Consider the following 16,697-nt stretch of genomic DNA (forward strand, 5'->3'; position numbering starts at 1 on the left):
TTAATTTTATTTTTGATCAAAGGAGTTTTCTAATCTGCTTAAGTAGACAGATATAAGCTGAACATATTTTCGCTAAACTGGATTCGGTTTTAGGAGATACGTTAGCGAAGCGACGAAAATCGGGATCAATCCATCTTCGGCAACAGGTAAGATACCAAATCAAACTATACTATAAAATTTTTAAAAAATGATATTCAGAAAAAAAAATGTGTCCTTCCGGTACGTGCACCGAGCGTTTAGCTTCATAAATTTTCTAAGAAGACGCTTTTTCCTTTTGTTAATAAGCGTCTACATAATTTGTCGAACCGCAGCGTTTTGCACATTGTAAACAAAAGGAATGACCAGTGGGTTGCTTTTATGTCATATCAAGTAAAAGGAATCATCTAAAATTTGCATCCGTTACGGCTAAATGAATGTTGTTGTAAGTGAACAGTATCAACCAAGTAAAGTACTAAACACGACTAATTTTCCATCTAGTGAGTGAACATAAGATATTTAGCAGCCGTACAGTTACACTTATTTTAGACAGACAACTGCGAGATTGAACTATGACAGTTTTAAAAAAAGTACTAGAAAAGAAATATGCATGATGTTTACTTCTTGACATTTGCTAAAACGTTTGTAAGATAATAAAGATGTTTTAAAATGTAAACAAACGTGATTTACCCAATCCAGCAGTTAAAAATATTTCTCAAAGTGCAATGGTTTACTGCAGTCGAGGACAACAAAAATTGACATTTTTATTACATATATTTTCCGTCGGTTAAGCGAAGCGAATTAGGCGGGAAATATTTTCCTTGAATAGGTATAGATCCTTTGTTGTATCAGGCCAATCAAAATCTTGTTTTGATGGTTGTTTTGTTGGTAGCCTTAGTAACGCTGGTAAGGCAAGTTATCGTGCCGATTGTTGTGATTTGTATGGTCATTCAGCTTTGGGCACCTATGCTTACAAACAGATTATTTTTTAAATTTACATCACGGGAAATTATTTGTTACTTTATTTAAAAATGTTTATATATATAAAGACATGAGAAGTGAATGTTATGCATGTTCAATCATTGAATTGATATTTATGAACTGAATGGTATTTGAAGTTGTTATATGATTCATGTCAGTATTTTCTTATATGTAAATGTAATGGATATGATATTATTGGAAGAAGAAACAATGTAAGCTAATCGTGCCCAAGTGCTCATTACATATTATACAATATATGAAGCATATTGTGTTTTTGTTCTTTTGGTACAAAGATCTGTGTATGTTTAAGGAATTAATATTTACCTGTTATTGTAATGGTCAATGTTGTTGTTGTTGATAACGCTGACGGAGTGGTACCACTGTCAGACACCACAATTTCGAGCTGATAACTATCAGTACTTTCTCTGTCAAAATTAACTGTTGTTGTTATTTCTCCAGTCGTTGAAATCAGGAACTCACCACCTAAAATAGTCACGACATACGCCTAAAACTGGTGTTTAACAAAATAAATTAATACCATTTACAAGAAAAGAAAGTTGTAGATTTTGATTTCTACTTGAAAAGGTTAAATATCACACAACTATTACATGCTGGATTTTCGTTACATTTTCTTCTCTCATCGCGTTTTTCACTGGTTCGTAAATTCTAGACAGTTAAATGTATTAGCTTAACCTTTAAAGATGAGATGAATCCGCAAAATGAGTGGAACATTTAATTTTTCCAACTTTAAGAACAACATACTGTTGTGAGCACACGTTATTTCTAATAAAGGTATTGACAAAATAATAAGTGGCAGTTTGGCTGTTTTTTCGCTTGTATCTTTATACTTATATAAACTATAGATGAAAAACGTCAAAACATCCGAGTGTAAAATTTTTGTCATGCCTTATTTTAAGCCTAAACTGACCGAGTTTTCAAAGAAAACAGCGTCCCTAGTTGAACTTAAAAAGCAAAAAATAATACCAGAATAGAAAATCAATAAGGCTTTTCAACATATATAATTCCTATAAGAAAATTATCAAACCTGTATTTCCACTGCTGATGGAATACGTTGAAATATCATTGTTTGGCGAATCTGAATCAGCATCTGTACAAGTAAGTTGTAACACCGTGCTCCCAATGGCTGAATCTTCTGCTAAACTTGCACTGTAGAGGGAACTTGAGCAAGATGGTTCAAAATCATTCACATCAGAAAGTGAAACGGTTAATGTATACGTGGAAGTCAAAGCACCTGGAGAATATGACAAATAAATTCATGAAAGTTCTGTAGATATTAGAAAAATACCGTTAATAACCTGTACTTAAATTGTAATTCTAAGATCAGCGCGGAGGCTACTTTAACAAAATATTAAGGTTGTATTTTCTAACCTGGTGTAGTTCCGCTGTCCGCTGCATCTATAAACACGGTGTATGTATTTGTTCCTTCCATATCGAGTGCCCCACTTACAGTTACTACACCGCTTGAGGGGTCAATGGCAAATTTTCCGCTTGCACCAGAAACAATCGTATATGTTATAACTCCATCATCACCGTCGTCGCCATCTGTTGCATCAATATCAGTAACTGTAAATCCAGTAGCAGAATTTTCATTTATTGTCTCTGTAGAAGACGCTGATGTTAAAACTGGTGTATTCTCGTTATAGCCAGTGATTTCTATTTCAACGGTCGCCGTTCCAGATAAAGCTCCTGGGTCTGTAACGCTGATTACTAAAGTATAAGACTTTGTGGTTTCGTAATCAAGGTTCGTGTCATCAACAATTGTTATGTCAGCAGTTCCAGTTGTTCCAGAAATACCAAATATGTTATCTCCATTTCCACTGTCAATATTGTAAGTGAACGAAGAGCTATCATCAGCATCTACCACCGTAACTGCCAGGACAGTGTAGGCATTTGCTTCATTTTCTGACAAAGATACCGCATAAACACCGGGATCGAATTCTGGTGTTCCATCGTTAAAGTTTGTTACACTGATTGTAACTGTGGCTGTTGCACTGTTTGCACTAGGATTTGTCCCATCATCTGTTGCAACTACTATGACTTCATACGTGTTAGAACCGGATTCATAATCAACTTTGGCTTTCAAAATGATTTCCCCTGTGCTTGGATCTATGTCAAAATTTGTCATCGTGGGGTTGAGGGAAAATGTGATAGTATCATCCGTATCGGCATCGGATGCCGTAACCTGGAAAACCGTGGTACCAACTGCAGTGCTTTCTATAACATTAGTTGAGTATGGTGTACTCGAAAAGCTTGGAGTGTTGTCATTCGCGTCTGTCACTTCGAAATTGACTGTAGCTGTAACTGTAAGTGATGGTGTACCTGCATCATAAACCTCAATTAGGATTGTGTGCTGTTGTGTTGTTTCATAATCCAAAGCATTGGTTACTCTGACGGCACCGGATGCATCGACAGCAAACTGTGTTGAGCTTGCTCCATTTACAGTTGTTAAAGTATACGATAAATCTGCGTTTGTCGTTGAATCGTCGTCATTGCAATTCAGCGTTACCAATGTTGTTGGTAAGGCTGTGTTCTCTGCAGCGGTCACAGAATTGAGTAAAGGTGAACAAGCTGGAGTGTTGTCATTCTTGTCAATTATTGTGAATATTACAGTTGTTGATCCGGTTCGTGGTGCCAAGGTATCACTATCCACTGCATATACCACGAGATTGTATGGATTGGATGTCGCAGTCTCAAAATCAAGATCATCAGATAGAATTATGTCTCCGGATGTGCTATCAATCGTGAACTTTGAGTCAACATCTCCACTGGTAATGCTGTAGACAACTGTTCCTGGAAAGTTAAAGAACGTGTTACTAACAATATTTTTTATCTTGCGGTTTCGGCCAAACAGTTGTTCTCGTTTGTTTGGTTCGTATTTGTGTCAATAGGATACTAATATCGAGCGCAATACTGCCGTAACTCCTTTATTTAGTAGAAGTGAAGTACGGCAGTATTGCGCTCAACCCTCGATATGCTATGCAATTTACTTCCAAATAAAAATTATGTTATGTTATGTTATAGAACGTTATGTTATTGTGTTATCAGGGCTCACACTGGCCTCCAAAAAATAATAGCCATTATAATGTTTTCGAAGATAAGGCCTAAAATGCTGTTTATTTAGCTTGTGTAAGGCAGCTGAAATGGTTGATATTGACTGACATTGCTCGACCCATATTCATGCACACACAATATGGGCACAGTTGCACATAAGTGAAAGTTTACCATAATTAATATACTTCGTGTGAAAATAGTGCCTCTTCAATGTTAACTGGGTTTTCCTATGATTTGACATTGTTAACTTCATTTTACCCGAAATGATTCAGTTTCAAACTCTTGACCTATCTATTCGCAGAACCTTGATTTTAATCCTAGATAAACGTATTTCAAACGCTGTTTTTTTTCAATAAATCAAGTGGAAAACATGGCCTCTAGACTGTTAATAAGGATTTTTTGTTTTATTTGAACAAGTTTTTACCCCCAGATGACAAAGTTACGAACTCGTCCGAGATTTTATTGGGCCAAACATTCTAACCCAGATTCAGATTGTGACACTTAAGACTGTTAACTAACAAATTAACTGTGGACAATGGACATCTGACGACAGACACAGATTCATCTAGCTAAACTTGAACCTTCGCTTAAAGGTCCAATACTAACGAAAGTGAACATTTTAATTTCTTTTAAAAAGCACAGAAACTATTTCATTTTATTGGAAAATGAAAGTTGGTATGTACAAATTCGAAATAAATCGCAGTATATGTACAATTATTTTTCTATGAAGTACGAAGAAAGTTAAAAAGACCTGGGGGGTCATTCTGTCGATTCATTGAAATTTCAACATAATACACATACATTTCTTTGAGTTCCAAAGACCTTCTGTAAATTTTGACCTGCCAATTTCATTATTTAGTGTCTTGCAGAAGTCTATGCACTGGCTATGAAAACAATTGCCAACTCACTTTCCCTTAGTAATGGACCTTTAAGGTGAGCTAATACAATGAAGTAAACTAATAGCAAACACCGTTTGACCGAAGTAATGAAATGAGCAACACATCTCACATCATCGGCTTAAGTGGAACTGCATTATACAAATAAATTGAAAGGCTTCGTCGATGGTCCGAAGAGAAAATATAGATGTATATCATTAATGCATATACGCTTAAAATGAAGCCTTTTGGGTTTTATTGTGCATCATGTGTTTCTGATTAAGTTCAAACTTTTTGATTCTGCGATATTACCACGTTTTGGAAAATGAGATATAGACAGAAAACGTTTCTAAAAATACGCACATGTTAAGAGATACCAACAGAATTATTGTTAATAACATGTGCGAACATACGCTATAATGACACAGAAACGATTCACAAACTTTTAAGCTGTAACTTACCATAATCACCAATATCATCGTCTGTAGCTGCTACAGTTGTCACTGTTGTTCCTAGAGCAATGTCCTCGTCTTGGTTAGCGTTATATGGATCCGTGGCAAACACAGGGTCATTGTCATTGACATCTTCATGTAGAATATGTAGAAAATTAGTTGTATGGTACTAGTCTTTCAATATTTTACAATTCTAAACACACATCTTATTCATTTTGCCCAAAATAAACTTATGTATTGGTATAAATTCATTTCCCCATCACTATAATTATTCTGAATACAGATATGCAGGCACTGTTCATCAGATAAAAAAAATAGCACGTCTATATGCACATATATAAATATACTATAAATGAATATGGTGGCTTAAATGTCAGTTTGACCTAAAATATGTCGGTCTGACGTTAAACTAAACAAAAAACAACAGAACAACAAGAAGAACAAATAAACAATAAAAATAAGTTTATAAATACAAATCATACCATACGTATTCTTCATGTCATACCTTGTACAGTGATCGTTAGCGTTGTTGTAGTGGTCAAGGCTGGAGTGCCACTGTCATCTACTTCTATCACTAGCTGGTAATTATCAAGTGTCTCTCTGTCCAGTGTAGCTAAAAGAACGTTCACCTGGCCAGATCCAAGAATGGTAAACACGCCTCCTAATTTGTAAAGCAAAATAAATATTAATAAACATATGATTCCTTGTATTTATGCACAGCTTACTTCCATTTGAAATGCTTTGTAGTGCTAAGGATGTACTATCTGTTAACAAATGCTAAAATTTCTAATTGATTCACTTTAATTAAAAGTTACTTATATACGATTCCTCGTGATAATTTTACTTGAAATCTGCGTTTTTGTACAAATAAACTCTAACTAAATGCCCACGGGCAACATGTCGAGCCCGCCAGGTGTCAAAAGGACTAGGAGTTGCACATGACACCCTGTCTCATTGAGGCAAACATTTATGCCAAATAAACAAGCGCTGTCCGTAAGAAATTTCTAAGTCCAAAAGGGGGCATAATTTGGCCAAAATGAAGGTCAGAGTTACGGGACTTAGTTCTATCAACTAGTTTTATAACCCGAAGACACATGTGAAGTTTCAATTTAATATCTGCATTAGTTTTGGAGATAGTAACTTGCATGTAAAAGTTGAAGTAAAACTTTAACCAGAGTTTAAGTCCAAAAGGGGGCATACTTTGCTCAAAAAACATGTCAGAGTCATGACCCAGTGAGGTTGATAATTGACCTAGAAAAAGGAAAAAATAAGTTTCAAAGCTATATGCCTTTAAATGATAGCTGTATGTATTTGCATGAAAGAACTTAACCAAGGTGTGACGCCGACGGCAACGCCGATGCCGGGGTGAGTAGAATAGCTAGACTATTCGAGACTATTCTTCGAATAGTCGAGCTAAATATGATTGCAAAAAGTTACAATATAAGTTATTTATAGTAACAACAAAGGGAAGTAAATCTTTAAAAAATCTCAGTCCACACAAAAATCCTTACCAGTAGAGACAGGTCAAAATACATCTCAAAATTGGATGTAACATGCATACTGTACTACAGAAAAGTGGTCTTGATTTTTCCCTACGACCATTAATGAAAAAGTTACAATATAAGCTATTTATAGTAACAACGAAGGGAAGTAATTCTAGGTTCTTGCACATGACACTCCGTCTCATGACGGTGAACAATTCGGCCAAGTTACATCAAAATCCCTCCATGCATGAAAAAGAAATGCTCCGGACAAAGTTATTCTTGTATCTGACCTTTGACCTCTAAGTGTGACTTTGACCTTAGACTTAGGGTCCTGGTTCTTGCGCATGACACTCCGTCACATGGTTGTGAACATTTGTGCCAAGTTACATCAAAATCCCTCCATGCAAGAAGAAATGCTCCGGACAAAGTCATTATTGAATTTAACCTTTGACCTCCAAGTGTGACCTTGACCTTTGGGATAGGAACCTGCAGTTTGCGCATGACACTCACTGAGGTTAACATTCATGCCAAATATAAACGAGATTGCTCCATGCATGTCAAACTTATGGTCCAGACAAACAAATCCGGACGGACGCACGCACATACACCGAACAGCCATTTCGACAACTATGTCTTCGCTTCCGCAAGCGGGCTGGACAAAAATGGTGGATTGTCACCGAAATCGAACTTAGCCTGCTTTTTATAATCGTGTACTTGTCTACAAAAAATGAATTCAGTTCATTTATCCTTTTCAGCTTTATCAAACGAACATCGACTTATTGCTAAATTTCAAGTTGAAAAGGGGGCCATAATTCAGCCAAAAATTCAGGACGTGACCAAAACCTTACAAAGTATGCATTTTACTATCATGTACTTGTTTACAGAAAAAATATTTCAATCCATTCTTCCTCTCAGCAGTTATCGAACGGACAACATAATTCTAGGTCAAAGGGGAGTTGTTCCTCCACCAATAATAGGTGGATTGTAACTGAAATTGAAATTGACCTGTAATATATAATCATGTACTTGTGTACCAAAAATACATTCAATCATAGTCTATTTATCCTTTCAAGAGTTATCGAACGGACATGGACATTTTACAGAATTTTAATTTAAAAAAGGGGGCTACATCTTTGGTCAATATAAGTGGATTGTCCCGACCTGAATCTTATTATTATTATACCAGTGAACCAAAAATGGACTCAGTCCACCCGCCTGTAAAATTGATAGGCAGGTTTTTACTAAAAACAGGTCTGGTGCGCCTGTGATGTATTACAGACTCCGGTATATAAGTGATATGAATTATTTTATCTTTAATGTGTGTACTTTGTAACCATGATAATCCTAACCCTAACCTTTACTCAATATATTATAGATACTATAGACTAAATGCGTGCGGACATGCAAAAAATTGCGTATCTTTGTCTCATGATTTTGTGACATGCGCAGAATGGCTACACCAGATCTGTAATGAGAAACATCGAAAGAGTTATTACAAATGTACGAACGGATGCATGGACTCAGTCATGATACATTTTTCTATTTCATTTTTTTTTATTTTACTTGCGAGACTTTAATAAATAACTGTGTAAGTGAGAATAAATTCTTCATGATCTTGATACTGATACCTGTATTTCCGCTAGTTATAGTGTATGCATTTATAACATTATTTGTAGACTCAGCGTCCAAATCCGAGCACGTGATCTGGGCGACAGACGTTGTAAATGTCGCATCCTCACTAACCGTCGTATGGTAAATTGACTGAGTACAGGTGGGCGTGACGTCGTTAACGTCTGTCACCGATACGGTAAGGGAATATGTTGCAGTTAGAGCACCTGCCAAATTACATAACAATACAAGTCGGTAATTTGGTTTTATTCACAAACAATGCAAATATATCAAAAAAATTAATACCATGAAAGTAACCTTGTCTTCATATTTATATACAATACTTACAAAACGTGGTAAAATAATTGTTTCATAAACGTGCAATCACTGTATGTATGTCTGTGTTTATATGTACAGAATTTCTTATGCATAAATAAAATCAATATTGGATTGTTCTCAAAAACATTCAAGAAATGTAAACATACTTCTTCCATTAAAAAAAAAAACAACAAAAAATCCAAAATAATGTATATATCAATTGTAATTAATATCAATAATGACTTTTCTTAGAGCTTATCTTGTTTTGTTTCGTACCAGTCATACTGTATTAACAAAATACAAAAGTAATTTATTTGAACCAAAAACAGTAGAAACACTCACTTGGATTAGTACCAGCATCAGTTGCCAGAATCGTTACTTCATATACACTTTGGGTTTCCCTATCCAGCGTCCCGCTTGTGGATACAACACCTGATGTTGGATCAATGGTAAATAATCCATCGCCGCTGTTTGTGATACTCGATATACTGTATGTAATCTCACCATCTGCCCCATAGTCTGCATCTGTGGCATTTACATCATCAACCTGTGTGCCAGCCGCTGTGTTTTCTGAAATACTGACAGTGTTTGAAGTCGCTGTTAGTGCCGGTGTATCTTCATTAATGTTTGTGACTTCTATTGCTATAGTTGCCGTTCCAGTATTACCTCCGGAATCAAGGGCTTGGGCAACAAGAACGTAATTTCTCGACCCCGTGTCATAATCAAGGCTTGTGACATCATCTACGACAATTTCACCGTTGGCATCTATTCTGAATATATTGTCATCATTCCCGCTTGTAAAACTAAAGGTAAATGAATTATCATCTATGTCGGTTACTGTAACAGTTGTGATTGTTGTTTCTGTTGGAGAGGTCTCTGATACTGACCCGCTATAGACACCAGGGTTGAAAGTTGGTATTCCGTCGTTAGCATCTGTGACGGTTATTGTAACAGTTTCTGTTGAACTCTGGGTTGAGGGACTTCCGTCATCTATTGCTATTATTGTAAGTGTTATAGTTGTTGCTGGGAACAGTGCATCATAATCAATTTCATCAATGGTATATATCTCTCCAGAAGATGGATCAATTTCAAAGTAGGTGTTGGGCGGGTTGATTTCATATGTAACGGTATCTGTGCCATCAGCGTCGGTTGCTGTCACAGTGTAAACCAATGTTCCGACTGGTGTGCTTTCAGCAACGTTTGTTGTATATGGAGTACTTTGGAAAATCGGAGCCGCTTCGTTAATATCTGTTACGTCAAGTTTCACCGTTGCTGTGAACGATAAAGACGTCGTGCCGCCATCTTCTACCCTAAGTAATATAGTGTATAAGCTCGTTGCCTCGTAGTTCAGCGCTGTCGCTGCTGCTGTTGTAACTGCACCTGAAGCGTCAACTTCAAATAATGTACTACTCGTGTCACCATTCACTGATACAATTGAATATGTTAGCGCCGCGTTAACTCCGGAATCGCTATCAATGCAAGTCAACGACGCCACGCTAGATGATCCTGCGGTGTCTTCTCCTAACTGCACGGACTGTAACACCGGCGTGCACGATGGTGTGTTGTCGTTGGCGTCTGTTACTGTAAGTGATACAGTAGTACTCCCGGTAAGTGGAGTGGCTCCATCATTATCTCTACCTTCAATGACTAGCACGTATGGATTTGCCGTCGTTGTTTCATAGTCTAATGTGGCAATAGTTTTTATTTCACCGCTTGAACTGTCAATTTCAAAGACATTGTCGTCATTGCCGCTTATCAGAACATACGTCACCGTACCTGAAGAGATAATTCAGTAAAACAGTAAAATGCGTAATCTGCAAGTCTACTTAGAAATAATTAGTAGCGGAATACAAAGTATAACGCAAAAGGAACTGATAGTATTACGTGTCATTATGCAAGCCATTCAAAAAATACACATACCTAGGTTACGAATAATATTCAAAATCATGAATCAGCTTTTTCAAGGAACTACATAAGATAAGATGCCTACCCTTATAAATTTATTCCCTTTCACTGTCAATAAAAGATTTTATGAGCCGCAAAATGAGAAAAACCAGTATAGTCATTTGCGACCATCATGAATCCAAATCAGCCTGCGTATCCACGCGGTCTGCTCAGGACCTATATTGTTCCCTTTCAAACTGTATTGCAATTAGAGAAACCGCGCATTCTGGGTTGGATCCATGTTGGTCGCACATGCACTTTTTTGGTTTTTTCATGGGGCGGCTCAGATGATTTATTATGTACCACTAGAAGACGGATCTGTTTGAATTTTGCCATGCCTCAGTTCATTATTGATTTTGGTTTGAATTTGTCTGTAGGCCTACGAAGTATGTTGTCACTAACGCTTACGTTTTTGTTTATAGAATGTGGTATGATTTTACATGAAGTGTTTTGTGTCTCTGCTTTAATAAATGATTACCTGAGTTTCCACTGTCAGGGTCATTCGCTGCAACAGTGCCCACTGCGCTGCCAACTGCCGCGTCTTCTGCTGCAGTCATGTGATAGGGATCCGAGGTAAACGCAGGGGTATTATCATTTATGTCTGCAATGGAACGATATGATTGGTAGAATATTCATCGGGTAAGTATAGCTGTTTGTTACATGTTTGAAAATTTAATAATTTCAAACCTTATCACTGGCAATTTAAACATTTGAAATAGAGAAATGCAACGTCCGGACGGTACTATAAAAGAAAACCTTTTGGTCTCTTTTAAGAAAACTCCCTTGCTACTCAAATGCTTCTAACTGCATATTTACATGTCTAGACTATAAAAACATAAAAACAAACTGAAGTCTTATCGCAACTTAGTGTTAAGGATAAGAAATACCATAATCAAATGAATAATGCTAATATCTAAATCATTTTATTAAAGAACAGCATTTTTTTAAATATGTACACTTGAGAATTTATTAAACATGTATTCCTGTGAATTCACTAAACTATGTATACCTTTAAATCAATTAAACATGTATACATGAGAATCATTTAAATATGTATACCTGTGAATTAATTAAACATATATACCTGTGAAATCATTAAATATATATATATATATACCTGGAAATTTATTCATATTCATTAAACATGTATACCTGTGACAGTGACTTTTAATGTGGTAGTTGTCGTAAGTGGAGTTGTGCCGCTGTCAATAGCCTCTATAACTAAAGTGTAACTTGCAACAGATTCCCTGTTTAGAGTATTTACTGTTGTCACTTCGCCTGAGTTAGACACAGCTAAATCACCGTCTAAAAAGCATAAATGTACGTATATATTTACTATTGTTAATAAGATAGTAAAACAGTTTTTCCACTGTAATATATAAAAAATCCGAAGATTTAATGTGGCAGTTTGTTTGCGCGTTGGACAGGTTTTCAATAAATATCATACTTACATCTTTGTATGTATTTTCATTAATGATACAAAAGAACTCTGTGTCTTGCTAAAGCACTATCTTCCTCAAGCAAACTGGTTCATGATAGTTCATGTCATATGTATGTTTTGTTATAAAATATTCTTTTGATTAAATTGCTTCACTGATGGTAATGATGGTCACATTCTGACTGGTGCATAAATGTATGCGGTGAACAAGTGATTTGGTGTCTGCGACCTTAACCACTCGGTCCCCTTTACTTTCTTTAACCATTATTTCCAGGGGGTCGAACGTAAAGTGTTGTTGTGGAAGCCTTTATGTAAGCAGCTGTTGTTGTGGGAGTCAAAATGGCGGAAATGACGTTTTTTGGTCAAGAGTTTTCTGAAAACTTCGTAAGTGAAACTTTGTTTACATTTTTCTATTAATTTCAATATGGCCAAAAAATGGCAAAAATTCCAAAAACAAAAAAAAGTCGACCTACCTATCCTAATGTTTTTGAGGATGTTACCGGAAACAAAGTATGCTTTATTCCCTAACAGATTTTACCTGTTTTGGCTTGATTTAAAATTGTGCAAATAAAGACAAATCTCCTTTAAAATACATACATTCATCATCTCTCTGTTTTGTATTATTTACACTGTGCATATTAAAAGGGGAAAAAATCAAGATGTTTCAATTTCCATGAATTACACATACATTCTTGTCCTTTTTCATGTTCCTAGCACTGTCACGGTAGAATTCTTCAGTTTGTTTAATAACATTATATACATATTATTTTATGTGCATAACACTGCTTAATTATGAATCAGTTTACACTTTTCAGTGATATCCAGACTTATTATCGCCAGACCTGAACCCAGGACATTTCCATCAATGTTTACTAACTACGAAAAATTGTCATAAAGTAATCCCCACAACAACATAACATGCATAAAGTGAAAATAATCGGCGATAAATCTATTTATGAGCGTAAAAAATGGATGAATTTCTTAATTAGCAAGTAATTAACCATTGTTATCAACATTAAGGCCCGAGTAGGGTTTAGATACATTAAAATGGAGATAAAAAGTGAAGGTCTTTCAAAATATTACTCCAATCAGCCAACTGGTGCCTTCAATAACTTTTTTGTTCTTAAAATTATTTAGCCAACGATTGATGCCGATTAAAGCCAAAACATAGCTCTATGGACTGGCCATATTGAAATTAATAGAAAAATGTAAACAAAGTTACACTTACGAAGTTTTCAGAAAATTCTTTACCAAAAAACGTTATTTTCCGCCATGTTGATTCCCACAACAGCTGCTCATATAAAGGCTCCCACAACAACACTTAACGTTCGACCCCCTGATTTCTATTCTCTGTCTCAGGCCTCAACTACTTTCCGTCTTTTCATAGTGGAGAAAGATCCCCGTGTACCCCTACAAGCATGATTTCATACACTGACAGGCATCTGGGTAGAACTACCGGCCTTCAGTTAGCCAGATGGGTAGCTAATTCACGAATTTCTAATCCAAGGCAAGATTTCAGTTTTTGGGGTGGTGATTCAAAGACAGCGACCAAAGCTACCTTTTGCTTTACTTTATGTTTCTTAACCTGTATATGTTGCAGTACAGGAACAGTGATTTACAGAATCAATTTAAATGCAGTAGTAAATACATACTTGTATTTCCAGACATAATGTTATAGGTTGCTACAGCGTTATTTGGAGAGGTAGCATCTGTGTCTGAACATGTCAGCTGTGACACAGAACTTCCTGTCACGACATTTTCTGCAACAGTAGCACTATACAGTGAGCTTGTGCATGTCGGCGTTACGTCATTGACGTCACTAACTTGAACAGTCAAAATGTAGTCAGCCGTTTTTGCATCTGAAATGATCAAATATTTAAACTCTCTCATAAAACTGATTGCAATATACTAAAACACTTGAAGAATAAAAAATAACAAAGAAACACTAACAGCTTGATACTCAGTCTGAATACTAAACATACGCGACTGTAATTGAAACATATAAACCTCTGACAATACACAGTTTTGATTTTTACTGAATGCTTTATGTATCGCTTTCTTTATTTTCAAAGACGAATCGTCTTCTAGCTGATTATAGTCACAGACAGAAAAAAGATATATCTTAACTACCTCTGATGATGAAAGTAATAACCAGTAACTCCACTTAACATTTTAAAATCAAGGTACAAGTCAGTTTTCTATGTACGTATTAATACATGATTTTTTATTTGAAAAGATATAATAATTATGTAGAATTGCACGTTATAAATTGTGAGTTGCTGATACTTAACGTCGTACAAGATAGTCATAATGTTGTTGGTTAACGTTTAAGGTACAAAATATATATAGCCGTGCCATGAGAAAACCAACATGCTGTTCGCTAATGGTTTCTCTAATTGCAGTAGGCTTTAAAAGCGAACAGCATGGATCCTGACCAGACTGCGCGGATGCGCAGGCTGGTCTGGATCCATGCTGGTCGCACACCCACTATGTTGGTTTTCTCATGGCGCGGCTCATATAACTTTGGTTATTGAACATATTTCAAGATTTCGTTCACAATTAAAATCATCAGCTTGAAACAGACTTACTTGGATTTGTTCCACCGTCGGTAGCAGTAATTGTCAGTGTGTATGTTTGAGTCGACTCCCTGTCAAGCGCACCAACCAAAGTCACAGCTCCAGTTGAAGGGTTAACCGCAAATAACCCATCTGTATTGCCACTAGTTATCGAGTATGTTATAACCCCGTCATCACCGTGATCATCGTCGGTAGCCGTTACACTAACAACGGCGGTTCCAGAGGGTGAATCTTCCGCTAACGTAGCAGTGGAACTAGTAGTAGCTCCGTAACTTGGTGTATTATCATTATAGTTGGTTACCACAACAGCGACTGTCGTAGTCCCTGTGTTAACACCATCATCAGCAGTAACGACCAACGTGTAAGCCTTTGTAGCAGAATCATAGTCGAGGTTTACAACACTGTCTATAACCACAACACCAGACGATTCAATACGAAATACTGCATCACCATTCCCTGTCTGGATGGTGTATGACGGCGTACTATCTGAATCAGTTGCAGTTACTGTTGTAACTGTTGTTCCGACCGCATCATTCTCCGATATTGTTGCAGTATACACAGCTGGATTAAAAACTGGCACACCGTCGTTCGCATCAGTTACGCTAATTGTTACGGTCGCAGTTCCTGTTCTCGGTGTAGCGCCATCGTCAGTTGCAAGAACGGTTACTTCATAAGTTTGTGTCGCCTCATAATCTAACGTATCTATCAATGATAGTTGCCCATTTGAAGGATCAATATCAAACACTGTACTAATGGGGCTTATGGAAAACATCAACGTATCAGCAGTGTCTGAATCTGACGCAGTGACTTGAAAAATGGAATCACCGATGGACGCAGTTTCTATAACCGTCTGTGAATATGGCGTTGCTGTAAACGAAGGTGTGTGTTCGTTGAAATCAGTTACAATCACGTTAATAGAAGCAGTTCCAGTCAATGCAGGAGTACCTCCATCAATTGCATGTATAACTACAATCAAATGTTGATCAGTTTCGTAATCGAGAGTTGCTGTTGCCAGATCAAAGGCTCCAGTGGTACTGTCAATCTGGAATGGTGTAGTTGTAGCAACTCCATCTACTGTAGAAATTACATAAGAAATCGCACCATTTGCACCAGAATCTGCGTCATTACACGCGACAGTTCCAATATTTGTTGTGGCTGCCGTATTTTCTTGAACTTCGAATGTCTGAACAGCTGGTGTACATGAAGGAGTGACATCATTGACGTCATTCACATTAACGGTTACTGTTCCCGTGCCTGTTCTCACAGTCGCCATTTTATCAGTTGCATGAATGATAAGAGTGTACGATGTGGTCGTTTCGTAATTCAATGCACCCACCAACTTTATGTCACCTGTGTTGCTATCAATAGCTAAGTTTGTATCAGTATTTCCGCTGAAGATACTGAATGTAAATGCCCCTGAAAACAAATTTCAATAAAAAGTACGTAATATCAACATGCAAAACAGGCGTATGTGTTGACTTTTTTTCCTTATTCAAATAAGTGTCTGAGGTGTCATAATTCTTAATATTGTAATTTTCAAACGCATGTTCAAAACGGCTCTGTATGCACACTAAATCTGAAGAAATATCGGGATTGCTCATTTTAAGTTCTACATGTATTCTGTTGAGACTATACGCTAGGTTTGTGTAAAACTCAAAGGAATTAAAGACCAAAGAAAGAGAAACAGCGATACGCCGCTTAAACTGTTCTTCACGAGTTTGTTACATAGTTTTTCAAAAATGAGGCTAAAAAGAGATGTGAAATTTAAAAAAATCTCAACAATGATTTAACCTGGCACAGATAAAAGAAAAGTTGATCATTTAAATGTAGATACACAAATAAAATGTTTCTGCAATTATAGTGTGCTTTATTTATAATCGAGTCGCACCATTAGAAAACCAACATAATGCATTTGCGACCAGCATAGATCCAGATCAGCCTGCGCATCCGCTCAGTCTGGTCAAGATCCTTGC

At 36.6% G+C, this 16,697-nt stretch overlaps 1 protein-coding gene across 1 annotated transcript in view; it reads right to left on the minus strand.

Moving 5' to 3' along the window:
• The window catches only part of LOC123530447 (cadherin-23-like), a 43,345-nt gene that overhangs the window by 21,577 nt on the left and 5,071 nt on the right, over positions 1-16,697 (minus strand). Inside the window, exons 7-17 of the mRNA XM_053521445.1 lie at positions 14,737-16,140; positions 13,801-14,007; positions 11,863-12,015; positions 11,189-11,311; positions 9,109-10,542; positions 8,469-8,675; positions 5,862-6,017; positions 5,366-5,488; positions 2,347-3,768; positions 2,003-2,209; positions 1,282-1,440 (exon numbers count right to left, since the gene is read on the minus strand). Of these exons, the coding sequence (XP_053377420.1) occupies positions 1,282-1,440; positions 2,003-2,209; positions 2,347-3,768; positions 5,366-5,488; positions 5,862-6,017; positions 8,469-8,675; positions 9,109-10,542; positions 11,189-11,311; positions 11,863-12,015; positions 13,801-14,007; positions 14,737-16,140 (5,595 nt within the window). The remainder of the gene's footprint in view (positions 1-1,281; positions 1,441-2,002; positions 2,210-2,346; positions 3,769-5,365; positions 5,489-5,861; positions 6,018-8,468; positions 8,676-9,108; positions 10,543-11,188; positions 11,312-11,862; positions 12,016-13,800; positions 14,008-14,736; positions 16,141-16,697) is intronic.

This window comes from Mercenaria mercenaria, chromosome 13 (assembly GCF_021730395.1).
Source record: "Mercenaria mercenaria strain notata chromosome 13, MADL_Memer_1, whole genome shotgun sequence".
Classification (NCBI taxonomy): domain Eukaryota; kingdom Metazoa; phylum Mollusca; class Bivalvia; order Venerida; family Veneridae; genus Mercenaria; species Mercenaria mercenaria.